General features: G+C 40.6%; 1 protein-coding gene across 2 annotated transcripts; it reads left to right on the top strand.

The window, feature by feature from the left end:
• Positions 1 to 1658: 1658 nt before the first annotated feature.
• Positions 1659 to 12488, top strand: Clec4a3 (C-type lectin domain family 4, member A3). Of its 2 annotated transcripts, XM_039107889.2 has the most exons (7): positions 1659 to 1828; positions 2387 to 2632; positions 3698 to 3814; positions 6699 to 6800; positions 9054 to 9208; positions 10107 to 10219; positions 11951 to 12488. In XM_039107889.2, exons 2-7 carry the CDS (start codon positions 2551 to 2553, stop codon positions 12093 to 12095), a joined length of 714 nt encoding a protein of 237 aa, XP_038963817.1. In that variant the 5' UTR covers positions 1659 to 1828; positions 2387 to 2550; the 3' UTR covers positions 12096 to 12488.
• The last annotated feature ends 3031 nt before the right edge of the window (positions 12489 to 15519 follow it).

A 15519-nucleotide genomic window follows, 5' to 3' on the forward strand; every position in this document is an offset into this window, starting at 1 on the left:
CCATACTGATTTCCATAGCGACTACAGGGTCACGCTTTAACTAACAGTGTGGAAGATCTTCTTTCTCTGCATCCGCACCTGCATTCATGTTTTTTTGATAGAATCCATTTTGATTGGTGTGAGATGACATCGCAAAAATGTTTAAAATTTCATTTCTCTTATGGCTAAGTATTTTTGAACACATTTTTAGGTGTCTCTTGGCTATCCACATTTCTTCCCTTGAGAACTCTCTGTCCCATTCCTAGTCCTGTTGGATGTGCAGTCGGGAAAGATGCTTTCCTAAGGTCTAAACTTTCCTTCTGGAAACTCTCTCTTCACTCTGCTAATTGCTTCCTTTGCTGCTTATGCCTCACTTTTGAGGATGAAGCTAGAGATCCTTTAGCTAGATAATGTAAAGAGATGGGAAGTAGTTTGCATACCTGATCAAAATCTTTGCCTAATTCTCTGTGGGAGAATTAAACTTTGGTGTTCTTGACATGTTCCTTGTAGCACTTACAGTGTAGGTAGTCTCTCTACCTAATTCATTGGCTTGTGCAAGTGGCTGTCATTGACCAATGTTACAACTTTATAATGACCACTGCATTATATTTGTTTATTTAGTGTGTGTGTGTGTGTGTGTGTGTGTGTGTGTGTGTGTGTGTGTGTAGAGGAACATGGAAGTTAGGACAATGTGCAAGAGATGGTTCTCTGTCACCATGTGAGATCTAGGGGTTGAACTCAGGTTGTCAGGCCCGGTAGCAAACATCAGGTTTGTAGGGAGAAGATGCTTGTCAAACTAGACCACTGGCCCTGACCACCATATTAAAATAGAGGATTATGGGGCTGGAGAGATGGCTCAGTGGTTATGAGCACTGACTGCTCTTCCAAAGGTCCTGAGTTCAAATCCCAGCAACCACATGGTGGCTCACAACCATCTGTAATGAGATCTGATGCCCCCTTCTGGTGTGTCTGAAGATAGCGACAGTGTACTCATATACATAAAATAAATCTTTAAAAAAAAATAGAGGATTATGATGTATCCTCAGCCACTCAGTGGTCTTGGCTCCAGAATGAGGAAGCACATGGAGAGGACCCAAGCAGCATTAGAGTCAGTCTCGGGCAGATCCTAAGTACAAATGAAATGTGATTGAGAAGTAAGTGCTTGATGTTGTAAACGGGTACTGGGACTGTGGAGGACATAGCATAGTTTGTTCACAATGTGATTATTTCCCCCCCTAGGGAGATACCGGCAACTTTAGAACTCACTTTTGCATAAAGTTTGAATGGTAGAGGCTCTGGGAATGAACGATTATAGGCAGAAGGATGTGTGCTTATGAATCACTGCATCCCTGAACCTCCTATGGAAAACTACAAATTCTCTTGCCCTTCTTTTATTCTTTAAAAATGCTATTTTCTCTTATTAAATAATTCAATTTCAGTCAGGGTAGGTGTCCATAGTAGGATGGCAAGGATCTGACTGTGTAGAGGGCTGGCTTGGCGGTTGAGCTGAAGCCCAAGCAGGGAGGTGAATATCAGCCCGCTGATGGGAAAGTGTCTGGACTGGGGAGTGTGTCCACAAATACAGCCTGAGAGAGAGAGAGCGTGTCTGACAGTGGGCAGGTGCAGAGTCCGAACTCAAGTAGTGTGAGGCAGGCATTCATGCTTGACAGCACTTCTCACAGGAAGTTAGAACCCCAAACGAGTGAGCAGAGAGACCTCAAGGAGGGCAGCGTGGGGTGATACCTCGGCATTTGGAGGAGGTGAGCATGCGCACCGTGCAGAGTGTTGGCTCCAAGTCAGGCTGAGATTTGAAGACTAAGCCGGATGACTGGACCTTCCTTCACAGAGGGTAAATCAGGCATGGGTCTCAGGAGTCAGGGGAGGCACAGGGTGTGGGAATGGAGAACACAGGCTGGAAACTCTCTTTTAAGATAAAGAGAGAATCCTTGGTGGATGCGAAGGAAATGGGCTTTCAGAACCCAGGCAGGTTAAAGAGTGTCCATGCATAAAGTAGATCTGGCGCAGGTTCCAGAGACCGAGCCGGGTGAAGAGACACTGTCCCCATGTGGTGCCACAGTCTAGGGTGTGTACTAGGTGCCTTTGGGATGAAGAATGCTTCTGTTCATGGCAGGGTCTTGAGTATGGTGTTAGAGCCCCAGGAAGGCCAACTGGCAGCTGCGGAGATCAGGAGTAGAAATTAGCACACGCTGGGGAAGGGAGGCTTTACTGTGGATGTTGGCTCAGGGTTAGTGTCAGAATCTCTGTAAAGAATTTGACTTCTCTAATGGACTGCTTCCTCTTTTTTCCATTCCTTCCTGTTTTCTTCTCCCCCCACTGAGTTCTTGGTATCGCTGTAATTGTACGATTGGACTGGGTGCATTTTCGGTCTGCGATAATCTCTTGGCAGGTCAGGAGAGTAGATCTCGTGCTGCAAGCTGAGGACAGCTGTCTTTTACTGCCTCTCAGCTCCAGTCGGTATCGGGATACTTTGCTGTTACATTTGTTTCCTGTTCAGTATGAAAGACGGGATGACACACATCTTCTGAGGGCAGGGGAAAATTTCTTCTCAACATGTTTTCAGAAAACATTTATATTAACACGAACTTCAAAAATAAATATGACTCCTCAGACATCGACACAGACTTTCGGCCAGGTAAGAAAGCATTTTCTGCTGCTCCCAGTTAGTGTTTGAGTAAAGGACAAAGACAGATGGTCTTGGATGCTGCCGTGTCTGCGGGTCCCTGGAGCCTCAGCCAAGTGCGTTGCTTGTAGACAGACGTGAAAGATCACGGGAAAAGAGGAAGTGTCTTTATTTTATCATCTAGAGAAAAATAATGCCATATGTATATATTGTATCTTTTCTACATATAAATACACATAAATATGTGTACCATATTGTTTCAAAAGTTAGGCCACAGTATAGTAATTCCCGCTCTCTATTTGATAACATAGCATAATTTGTTTGGCATCTAAGTGTTGGGTCCTTTCACTCTTCTCATCCCAGTGATGGAGACAGAACACAGGACCTTACACATGGTTGGAAAGTATCATAAGTCTTTTAGAAGTAGTGACCAAAAAATGCAGCGATTTTTACCATAAAGGTATGCAAAGGTATGCAAAGACTTCTTGACTATCACAGATTTTGAAGTTGGAAACAAAAGGGAAGACTTTACAAGTATATAATGAAATACTCTGCAGTCATTACAAAACTGATAAAGAAGACATGATGATATTAAAAAAAGTTGGATGTATTGCCCTGTAATAGCAAAACTCAGGAGGCTGAAATGGGGGTTTGCTATAAGTTTGAGGCCAGCTTGGACTACATAATGAATTCATGGTCTACCTTGAGTACATACCAAGTCCCTGTCTCAAAAATAAGATAAAAAATCATAAAGGAAAAAATATAATTTAATGTCAAAGAAAATGATAGTCACAAATCAGTATTTATGATGTGCCAATTCTAGAAAATATACATTTATGTGTGAGAGCTTTAAACTTGTTGGAAGATGAATATCAAAATATTGGCAACAATTATTCTCAATGTCAGGAATGAATTATTTTATATTTTGGAATGTTTCCATAATTAACCTGATTGTTTCATATTTACATTTTCTTATTTCAAACATTACATTATTAGTGTTTATCAGGTACAGGAACAGAATAGGAGAAGGAAGAGGAAATAACAGAACTCAAGAAATGAATTTTGTTTGTCTTTCAGATCCCCCAAAGAAGAGCAAGTCTCAGAAAAGTTGCCACAAGTTCTCCAAGGTCCTCTTTACCTCACTCATAATCTATTTCCTGCTGTTGACAATCTTATTCTCCAGTGCTCTGATCAGTAAGTATGCAGTGGAGCAAGTAAGCAAAGAAAAGAGATGGCACCCATTAGACAGACAGCTACCCGGAAACCTGGAAAAGAAACTTATTCTGGGGCTATAGATAATATTGTGAATTTTGATCTGTTTCAGAATTACTCTTCTGTAAAAATGATGGAACCAATTCTGGTTCATTCTGGTTAGAGAAGCATGTCCTGGAGCATCTATGTTAGATTTCAGTACTGAGGATGAGTCTGTGTTTCCTCAGTAGTATTTAGAAGTCAGCCCCACTGGACACCCAGATGCTCATCTTTTAGAATGAGTAGGGGATGAGAAGTCATGGACCAGGCTATTCCAGGGATAGAGCTCCAGTGGAGCTCCTTTCAATTATATAATTTTTTTTCCGTCCCAGACTGTGTGAGACCTGAAAGCTAATTTAGAAAACAGTGGATTTCTCTGTAGATTAGCTTTCACATTCATCAAAAATTAAAAACCATAAACTGTATTCTATGTAGGCATTATATTTAGCATTCAACAATTAGTAATATTCATTTACTATGTATTGGGCATCATGTCAGAGAGTCTAGAAATAGCTACAGCCTCCAGTCTCAAGAAATTTAGGTAAGAAGTAATAAGTAAACTCTGGGGCTAAGAAAAGCCAGGAGGAGATGACATCTAGACCTCTGTGTGCTGACACTGGTATAGACATATGGGAGCATGGGAGATATGGGTAAATATAGGCCTGCATTACTGAAATGTATATAGTTCTTCATGGAGAACTAAGAAATGAAATGGTCAGGGGCAGACAAATCTGGACTCAGATTATAAAATAATTGTCATTTATTTTATCATATGTCTATCTATCTATCTATCTATCTATCTATCTATCTATCTATCTATCTATCTATCTATCTATCTATCTATCTATCTATCTGTAGCTGTTGCTGAGTCATTACATATCCTAAAGTTTAGTAGGTAAATTGAACTATTAATATAATTCCTGCTCTGTGGCTTCACCAAGACTTATCTGTCTTGGGAGATTCTTCTCATGGTCCTAGGTGAACATATGCATTCTCATGGAGTCGTGCATCAGTTACAAGCAGCCCAGCTCAAGTCAGGTGATAGAGAAATAAAACAGACCCAGTTTCTTGAGTATGGAACTGCAAAGACATAATCCAAGTGGATGTGGGTATAGGAAAGGTTAGAAAGTGTGCCCACTTTCCCAATATGCCACAGACACGGAGAACCACTGAAGACGCTGAAGTAGGAAATGAGTAACATATAAAATTGAATTATAGAAGTGTGCTATTGCAGAGGTGTAAAAATGAAGGGAAGGGGAAATTATAAGACTCATTGAGAATCTATTTGAGAAGTGATGGAGGTTTGATCTAAGGGTCATGCTAGTGATGCAAAGGCGAGGAGGTAACTTGAACCTAAAGGTGGGTAAAGTTTTGGTTAATATTGATATCTTGGAACTAGGGGACACAGAGAAACAGCACATGACTTTAATATTCCCATAAAGCCAGCAGTCATGAAGTTATTTGAAGAGGAATAAGATGAGCAACAGTTTTGGGTTGAAATATGACTTTGGTTTTGTTTATGATCATCTCAGAGGCTCAGATTCAGTTGGGCACATATTAACATATTTTAGGAAAGAGGAATATTTTTGAGAAGACCTTTGCTTATAGGCAGCAAATAACAAAAACAGACTAACAAAACAAATAAACAAATCTCTCCCCAAACCCTCCACTCCCAACCCCCAATCCCACCAACCCAGGAAGATGCAAATGCAATATCACTAAGGAAGAAGAATTTGAAGGAGAAATAAACACAGATGGAATTGGGTGTAGCATCCCATTTTAAGAGAGACGAGTTGAGAAGGAAACACTTAGGAACGAGCACAGGAAGCAGCAGCAAGCAGCAGGCAAAACTGGAGGGAGCCACCATCTCCCAAGAATTAAGGAGGAAACAACCAGACTTGGGTAAATTTGGGAAGTCCTTCTGGGAGAGGTCTGACTAGTGTACAGGAGGAGTCACTGACGGTCCATTTCAAGACTAGTTTGGTAAATTAGCAAAAGTAAAAGCCAGAATATGGTGGGCAACTCAAGGAACGAGTGGGAGATAAAATTCCATTTCTCCAGGAATGATAAGTCAGTTTCAGGTTAGGAACTCTGTGACAATGTGAAGACACTGAGAATGAAGAGCTAGCTGGGGTAGAGGGAGGGAAAGGAAAAAGAGAGAACACAAAATCCTTTTGATCATTGTCAGGTTCTTTTATAACTCTCATTCTTGGGAAACCTAAGAATTAATCTCAGCTCATTTCTCCCTCACCTTTTCTGGGTTATGCCCATACTTAAAAAGAATTTATCATCTAAGATGTAGTCCTTCAGTGTGCTGTCCATTTAATATTGATGAATACCCAGGATGAAGGGTCTGTCCCTTCCTTTCAGCTCTTCCTGGAGATATCTATGGTCTAATAGGAGTAGGGTTTTATTGACTATAGTGTGATGGGATTTTTTTTGTGTGTGGTAGGGTCTCATACAGCCTAGGCTAGGCATTAACTAACCAATTAATTAACCAACTAACCAACCAACCAACCAACCAACCAACCAATCAACCAACTAATCTAAGACAAGCAACCATCCAACCAGGCTAATAACTAACCATACTAACCTCTATAGTTAAGAATGACCCAAAACTTCTGATCTTTCTTCTAATTCCCAAGTGCTGGGACTACAGCCACCCTCAGCTTATGGTGATGGAGAGTATTCCTAGACAGGCTCTAAACTATTCAGGTAATTGGGCATTTATAGATTTTGTTTCTATAAAGAATGCAAGAAAGTAAAAAGGAAGGAGTGTAGTCATGGTACTACCAGGAAAATGAATGGTTTTTATTGTATTTTACAGTTCTGTTTAAAAAATATTCTCAGCTTCTGGAAGAAAAAACAATTATGAAGGAACTGAACTATACTGAATTGGAGTGTACAAAATGGGATTCACTCTCGGAAGGTAAAACTTACATTTTCTTTTTTTTTTTTTTTTTTTTTTTTGGTTCTTTTTTTCGGAGCTGGGGACCGAACCCAGGGCCTTGCGCTTCCTAGGCAAGCGCTCTACCACTGAGCTAAATCCCCAGCCCCATAAAACTTACATTTTCAACTAGATTCTCAGGTAGATCCATCCCATCACTATGGGGATATGACGTCACACTATGCAGCTGCCTGTGGAGTCTTTTTTAGAGGTCTCCAATCAGGCATAGTTGTGATGTGTAGCTTCCTAGCTTGAACAAAGAAAGAAGTTTCAGGGAGGGTCGTTATGGGGTTGAACTGAATTTTATTAGCAACAGAAAGGAGCTCCTGGGAAATGAAGAAAATCTGGTGGTGTGAATGTCAGCATCTCATGGAGTTATGTTCAAGTTCAAGTGTGTGTGTGTGCGCACGTGCCTGTGAGCACGGGTGTGCGCAGCACATGGACACTCGACTTTTCTTTTACTATTTTCTTTTATTGGATATTTTCTTTATTTATGTTTCAAATGTTATCCCCTTTCCCGGATACCCCCCCCATCCCATCCCTCTACCTCCTGCCTGACATGAGGGTGCCCCCCCATCCAACCATGTTATATGCTTGTGTCTCTCTGTGGCCGTGTGTGTGTGTGTGTGTGTGTGTGTGTGTGTGTGTGTGTGAGTGTAGTGCCTGCAGAGGCCAGAAGAGGGTGTTAGATCCCCTGGAGCTAGAGTTATATGCATTTGTGAGCCAGGGGTCATGGGTGCTGGGAACTGAACTTTAGTTTTCTGCAAAAGCAGCACTTCAGTGTGTTAGTTTGCAGTGTGATTTTCTCAAGACTTAAACAGAGAATTTGTTTTACTAGTAAACAGAGCTGGAAAGGTGGATGTATGAAGCTACATTGCTTAGGTTTAGGAGAGGGGGGTGTTTAAGGCTGTCTCGGGTCACTTTGGTCCCAAGTAAGCAGTTTCTCTACTGTATTTGGCATCTGTAAGTGAGGTGTTTTTGGAATACACCGATGGCCCTAAATAGTTACAGTTTATTGTCTTCAGCAAGATACCTTTGGGAAACACTTGTTTCCTTACATCATTTAAGCTCGTTGGGAGGTTCTTGCCTTTCTAGGTAGATCTCACTCTTCACTCAACTGTCTCCTTCGCTGTACAGAAGCTCTCAGGTCTGTCCACAGAGTCTGTCCTATGCCTACATCTTGAGGTGTTTAATCCATTGAGACTATTTGAGAGTCAGTTTTATACAGAATGGCTAGGTGTCTAGCTTCATCCTCCTGCATGTTGGCACCTTGTTTTCTGAGTACAACTTGTTGAAGAGGCTGTCTTCCTCTGGTATGTATTTTTTTGGCAAGAAATCAGGTGGCTGTGACCGAGTTGATTTGTATTTGTGGTTCCCGTTTCTGTCCATCAATCGACATGTGTGCTTTTGTGCTGGTAGCAGACTCTGTAGTCAAGGATGGTGATACATCCAACGTTATTCTTTTTTCCTCAGGATTGCTTTGGCTATCTTTTGTGCTTACGCATGAATTTTGAGATTTCATGCATCTTATGAAGAATGTTGAAATTTTGATGGGGATTACATTGATCTATTGACATTTAGGATCTTTCCATGAGGTCAGTTTTCTATTTCATTTAGGTTTCTCCCCGTTGAGGGCTCACTGATATCTCTGTTGCCTGAAGAGGAGATGTAATTAATCCCAGAATACTTAAAATGTATTTTTTAGATATAAAATTTCCATTCAGCTCTTTATATCTTTATTTGTTCATGGTTTATGTATTTTTAGAACTTACTTTCAGAATCTTCCTATTTTCTTCTTGAGACATCTATCATGAATAAAGTTTCCAGATTAACCTATACTTTTATCTTGCATGTTGGGATAGATTGACTACCATTTTTATCATCACTAACTAAAAATACATGTCTGGTAACTGAAATTTTGCTGCCTTGGTTGTTTATTGTTTATATATATGTATAGACATATACATACATGTATATATTTATGTGATATAAGAGCTTTTTGGTTCTTGCAGAGTCTGGGTGTTCTTTATACTCTATTTCTTTGATACAACTCCAGTAGGACAAAGGGCTCTGACATTAGTGATAATGAAGGTAGACTTGGGTTTCTTGGCACCTGAGGGGAACTGCTGCATCCGGGAGAAGCTGGGAGTTCCAGCTTCCATGTGATGTCTGCACATAAATAACTTTAAAATGACGTTATTACATCACACTTACATTTCCTTTTTCCCCCCAAAGACAAAGTCTGGAGCTGTTGCCCAAAGGATTGGAAGCCATTTGATTCCAACTGCTACTTCCCTTCCACTGACTCAGTAGAATCTTGGATGGAGAGTGAGGAGAAGTGCTCCGGCATAGGTGCTCATCTGGTGGTGATCCACAGCCAGGAAGAGCAGGTGCATCCTGGGAGAGAGTGGGGTCTGGGGCTGGCCTGATATCTGCCCGTTTCTACTAGAGGGAATTTTGTTGATGTGGTGTTGGTGCTGTGGCAGAAGGCTTTCCAACAGATAAGCAGGAATGGTTAACTTAACCTTTGCATTGTACATCTTTAGTAGAGCTAAACACCAGGGAACCATGGCATCAAAAATGCAGCACACTAGACTGACTGTAGGGAAGCCTGAAATGTTTCTGCTCAAAACATCAGTTTGTGATTTCTGCACTCCAAGGATTCCTATAGCAATACCAGCTGCCCAACAGAGCAGGAAGCAGGGAAACAAGACCAAATCTGGAGAATCATGGTCAGCTATGAGAAATGAAATAGCTGAAGTTATCAATAGACAATGATTAAATGTGCAAAAGTCTCTCATGCACAACTGTCAAAAATGGTGTTGGTCAAAAAAGGAGGAGGAGTCAGTTTGAGATGGGGATTCATTCAGATCATGGTCAGAAATTGTTTCTAGAGTCATGAAAACATGAATGAAGACTTTGTATTCTTATCATCTGAGAAGTGCAGTCCTGGGTGGGGGGAGGTGGGCGAAAACACACACTCCTGGGAGATTTCTTCTATTCCTTAATCATTTGTCCTCTAATCTCTGTGTGACCAGAAAACACAGTTACAATATCATGGTGTACCTCTAAAATCTAAAATTATTGATATTAATTTAAAACTTGAAATATATTTAAAAGCGTAAAGAGATGAGGTAGGATTTGATTATTGTGTATTTGCATATTGCATCATATTAGACCCTATAATTTTGTATCATTAAAATCATTTCTAAAAGATCTTATAAAAATTCTGTAACAGAAAAGAATTATTCAATCGAGGCTGAAGGCTGATTCTTTCTTTCTTCTTAGGATTTCCTGCCCAGGATCCTGGATACTCATGCTGCTTATTTTATAGGACTTTCAGATCCAGGTCATCGACAATGGCAATGGGTTGATCAGACACCATACAATGGGAATGCCACGTGAGTCTAGAGTTATGTAGAGAAGTCCTTGCTCCTGTATCATGAGGAGAATTGATGGTCCTCCAGCTGTCGGTTACGAAGCTAGAATAGCTCCCTCCTGGTGTAACTGATGGGGATGGAGTTCCTTTTACTCTTCCGTGTGCTCATTACAGGAGTCCTGTGGAACACACATTGCTAATATTCCCAGTAGAGATGAGGAAATTGAGTTTGAAGAGTGTAGAATCGTAAATACCCAAGCAAGGTCTTTACCCATAGATGTATTTTATTATGGTTTCAATTTCTCATCTGCATCTTTTTTAAAATTTATTTTTATTGGAAATTTTATGTATTTACATTTCAAATGTTACCCCCTTTTCCCCCTCTCCCATACCCCTCCCCCTTCTATGAAGATGCTCCCAGTCCCTCCCATCCACTCCCACCTCAACACACTGGCATTACCCTACACTGGAGAAATGAGTCTTCATAGGACCAAGGTCTTCTTCTCCTATTGATGCCAGACAAATGCTGTCCTCTGCTACATACATGGCTGGAGCCATGGGTCCCTCCATATGTACTCTTTGGTTGGTGGTTTAGTCCCTGGGAGCTCTGAAAGGTCTGGTTGGTTGATATTGTTGTTCTTCCTATGGGCGTGCAAACCCTTCAGCTCCTTCAGTCCTTTCCCCAACTCCTCCATTGGGATCCTGGTGCTCAGTCCGATAGTTAGTTGCAAGCATCCTCATCTGTAATTGTAAGGCTCTGGCAGAGCCTCTCAGGAGACATCCATATCTGACTCCTGTCAGCAAGCACTTCTTGGCATCAGAAATAGTGACTGGGTTTGGTGGCTGCATATGGGTCTCATCTGCATCTTTAAAAATAAAATTTAATTTACTTTTATTTGTGTGTATATATGTGTAACTCTGTGAGTGTCTGCCACATATATATGGGAATCCATAGAGCTCACAATGAACTGTTGGATCCCATGGAGCTGGGGTTATAAGTGGTATGACATCACCAATATGGGTGCTGGGAACAGAACTCTCAAGTTTCCTGGAAAAGTAGCAAGCACTCTTAATGTCTTAACCACCTCCTCAGCCATTATTTATATCCTTGTAAGAAAAATTCATGCCAAGATTCTGGTTATTTTTCATAAATTACACTCAGTCTGATATGTTTTCATATTTATGTAATCATTTACAAGCTCATAATTTATTACTATGCTGCCAAATCCTTTCTGATGTCTGTTGTAAGAAGTATATAGTGATAACTATGGTCATTCTCAGTTTTCAGAGAAGAAAACTTGGAATCTAGGTTATTAAGTTATTAGTCCTGGATGACAGAAATAAGTAAGTCATCTAGATATTTTAACTTGTTTCCAGTCTCTGAAAAATTCCATTGTAAAATGAAAAGGAAGGGTTATTGAAACATGAAAATAAGAGGAGACTTTTCACCATATCATCATGGGTCAATTGTCCTCTGGTACCAAGACCTAGGGATGAAGAAACAGTATCCTCTGGGATGTGTGCTGGAAGAACAGTTAAGTAACAAGCTAAGAGAACTCTGAGTACTGTGAGCCCTGTTATCCAGGGAAATGTGAGATATGGGTGATGGAGAACACCTGACTTGTACATTCTTGAATCTGATCTCCATAAATTCTAACCTCATCCTCGGGCTTGCTTCCTCTTGCTTCCTCTTGCTTCCTCTTTTTTAAGCATTATTGTAGGAAACACCCTGATGCTCTTTCCTTCCTTTCAGATTCTGGCACGAAGGTGAGCCCAGCAGTGACAATGAACAATGTGTTATAATAAATCATCATGAGAATACTGGATGGGGCTGGAGTGATAGCTCTTGCAGTGATAAACAGAAGTTGGTTTGTCAGGTGAAAAAAATATACTTATGAACCACACATTCTCCTTGACTGTGGGATTGCATTGTTATCCACCACTACGCAGATGCTTGGAAAGTTCTTCATGTGAAAGAGAGGTCTACAGAATTTTAGGTACGCGGCCAGTGGTTATACATATTATAATACTGCTACATGTGTAAATTTACTTAATCATTTGTCATTTTCTTATATAATGAGAATTTTCCATGTACCAGAGACTACAGAGGAGACTCTCTGTGCATATGTGGGAGCAATAAACTTCTCTACCTATTCCCAGGTTTCCAAAGTCTTATTTGATAATAGGATTGGATGATGTTGTCCCTCCAAACATTTCTTTCCCTCTTTCTTTGTTTTTCTCTGTCTTTGGCTTTACTGATGTATAATTGACAAATAAATCATGGATACTCATGTTACAGTGTCTTGATTTGATGTGGAAATGTATTATGGAGTGGCTACCACAATTCGGTTGACAACACCCTCTATCACCTGCCATAGTTGCTCTGTGTGTGTGTGTGTGTGTGTGTGTGTGTGTGTGTGTTTAGAATATTTAAGATCTTCTTAAGCAAATATCAACACACTGGTTGAGATAATGTTAGCTACTGTCACTTTGACCCTCAGTACTTATGCCTTATCTGGTAATTTTCGTCCTCTTCCATCAGCATCTTCTCATGTCTCCCAATACCTGTACTACCAGGAAGCATACCCAAACTTTGTTCCCATGGCTAGTGTGTCAGGTTTTATGGGTACTGTGTGACTCTAATGGGTGGTTGATCCTGGACTGGGTGAACTACATTAACAGCAAGTTTAAGGAAACATAACCTTCTCCTGGCCCCTCCAGTGATTCTTGGTGTCCCACCTTGGTGCCTGCTGTATTAGGAACAGCCTCTGCACTGTAAATGGATGTTGAGGAGACCAATATGTCCCAGAGGAACCTCTATGCTTAGCATATTGGAAGTCTTTTTCAACTTCTTATCATGCATATTTTGAAACAAATTGACTGAATGGTATCAATACTCATAAAACTACCTCATTTATATTCAATGATTGCTAACATTTTAATAATTTGTATATGGATAGACATATGCATGCACAGATGTATTCATTTGATAGGGCATTTGAGGGTTAGTTTGCTATGTAAAAATTCAGTCAATATTTCAGTACCAAATACCATTATCACTCTTAGAAAACTTAACAATGATTTTCTGAAATTATGTGTGATCTTGCTTGTATGTCCTCAGTTGTTCCCAAATGTTTCTTTGGCTTTTCTAGTAGGTCATGACCAAATTATCTTATTTACTAATTATAATTAGTCTAAAAATTCATGCCATGCCTCCAGAAGACTGTCTTCAGTTTAGACTCAAGCCCTATGTTCAGTAGTTCTCAAGGATGCCTTTATTTATAATCAACTCTGCAGATTTTGCGAATTCCATGATATCTATAGGATTTATAAGTTGCTTCAGTGACCCACTGAACTAATGATTATGCTCTATGAGGATTATAGATTTATTATACCAAAATATAAAAATCAGAACCAAAGGGAGAGGCATATATAGAGAGGCCTAGGAGGATCCCAAATAAGGAGCTTCCGTTGATCTCATGTATGCATTTCCTAGAATGCTAATGAATGACAAAACACAAAATAGGCACACCAGGGAAATTTCTTCTGAGCTCTGACCATCATAGATTTACAGAGGTTCACCATATAAGCATGAGTGGTGATCATGAGTGTGAACTCAGTTTTCAGGATCACTTCACTGTCAGGGTGAACATCTCATGGTTCAAAGGCTCAGCACTTTAGACACATGGTAAGTGTTTCTCAAATGGTGAGCTCCTAACATGAAGAAATGTGTTAGCATAAACTATGAGAGAACTGAATAGCATAAAGCTTCATGGTCTACCATGTTAAAACAGACTTCCCAATAGCTCCAGGAATCCTAAAGAATTAGAGAGGCAACCTCCCATGACTTGGTTAAAAGTCTGGAGAGAATCTTTGACAGCCCAGCTGTCATATGATAAAAATGCTAGCATTTGCTGTTTAGTGTATTGTTAAAAGTTAACATTCTGTCCACTATATGGGACATGTTGGGTGTGTGTGTGTGTGTGTGTGTGTGTGTGTGGAGTGAGTAAAGGAAACGGGGATGTAATTGCATATAAAAAATTTTTTTTGCTAAATTTATATAAAACTCATATTATATTAGAATATATGTATGTATTAGTGCATTACCATAATACATTCTTCAAGGGAGTAAAAGCAACAAGATAGTCATCCTTTTTTTTTTCTTTTTTTTTTTTTATTAACTTGAGTATTTCTTATATACATTTCGAGTGTTATTCCCTTTCCCGGTTTCCGGGCAAACATCCCCCTCCCCCCTCCCCTTCCTTATGGGTGTTCCCCTCCCCAACCTCCCCCCATTGCCACCCTCCCCCCAAAAATCTAGTTCACTGGGGGTTCAGTCTTAGCAGGACCCAGGGCTTCCCCTTCCACTGGTGCTCTTACTAGGATATTCATTGCTACCTATGAGGTCAGAGTCCAGGGTCAGTCCATGTATAGTCTTTAGGTAGTGGCTTAGTCCCTGGAAGCTCTGGTTGCTTGGCATTGTTGTGCATATGGGGTCTCGAGCCCCTTCAAGCTCTTCCAGTTCTTTCTCTGATTCCTTCAACGGGGGTCCTATTCTCAGTTCAGTGGTTTGATGGTGGCATTCGCCTCTGTATTTGCTGTATTCTGGCGGTGTCTCTCAGGAGCGATCTACATCCGGCTCCTGTCGGTCTGCACTTCTTTGCTTCATCCATCTTGTCTATATGGGTGGCTGTATATGTATGGGCCACATGTGGGGCAGGCTCTGAATGGGTGTTCCTTCAGTCTCTGTTTTAATCTTTGCCTTTCTATTCCCTGCCAAGGGTATTCTTGTTACCCTTTTAAAGAAGGAGTGAAGCATTCACATTTTGATCATCCGTCTTGAGTTTCATTTGTTCTAGGCATCTAGGGTAATTCAAGCATTTGGGCTAATAGCCACTTATCAATGAGTGCATACCATGTATGTCTTTCTGTGATTGGGTTAGCTCACTCAGGATGATATTTTCCAGTTCCAACCATTTGCCTACGAATTTCATAAAGTCATTGTTGTTGATAGCTGAGTAATATTCCATTGTGTAGATGTACCACATTTTCTATATCCATTCCTCTGTTGAAGGGCATCTGGGTTCGTTCCAGCTTCTGGCTATTATAAATAAGGCTGCTATGAACATAGTGGAGCAGGTGTCTTTTTTATATGTTGGGGCATCTTTTGGGTATATGCCCAAGAGAGGTATAGCTGGATCATCAGGCAGTTCAATGTCCAATTTTCTGAGGAACCTCCAGACTGATTTCCAGAATGGTTGTACCAGTCTGCAATTCCACCAACAATGGAGGAGTGTTCCTCTTTCTCCGCATCCTCGCCAG

This window comes from Rattus norvegicus, chromosome 4, assembly GCF_036323735.1.
Source record: "Rattus norvegicus strain BN/NHsdMcwi chromosome 4, GRCr8, whole genome shotgun sequence".
NCBI lineage: Eukaryota > Metazoa > Chordata > Mammalia > Rodentia > Muridae > Rattus > Rattus norvegicus.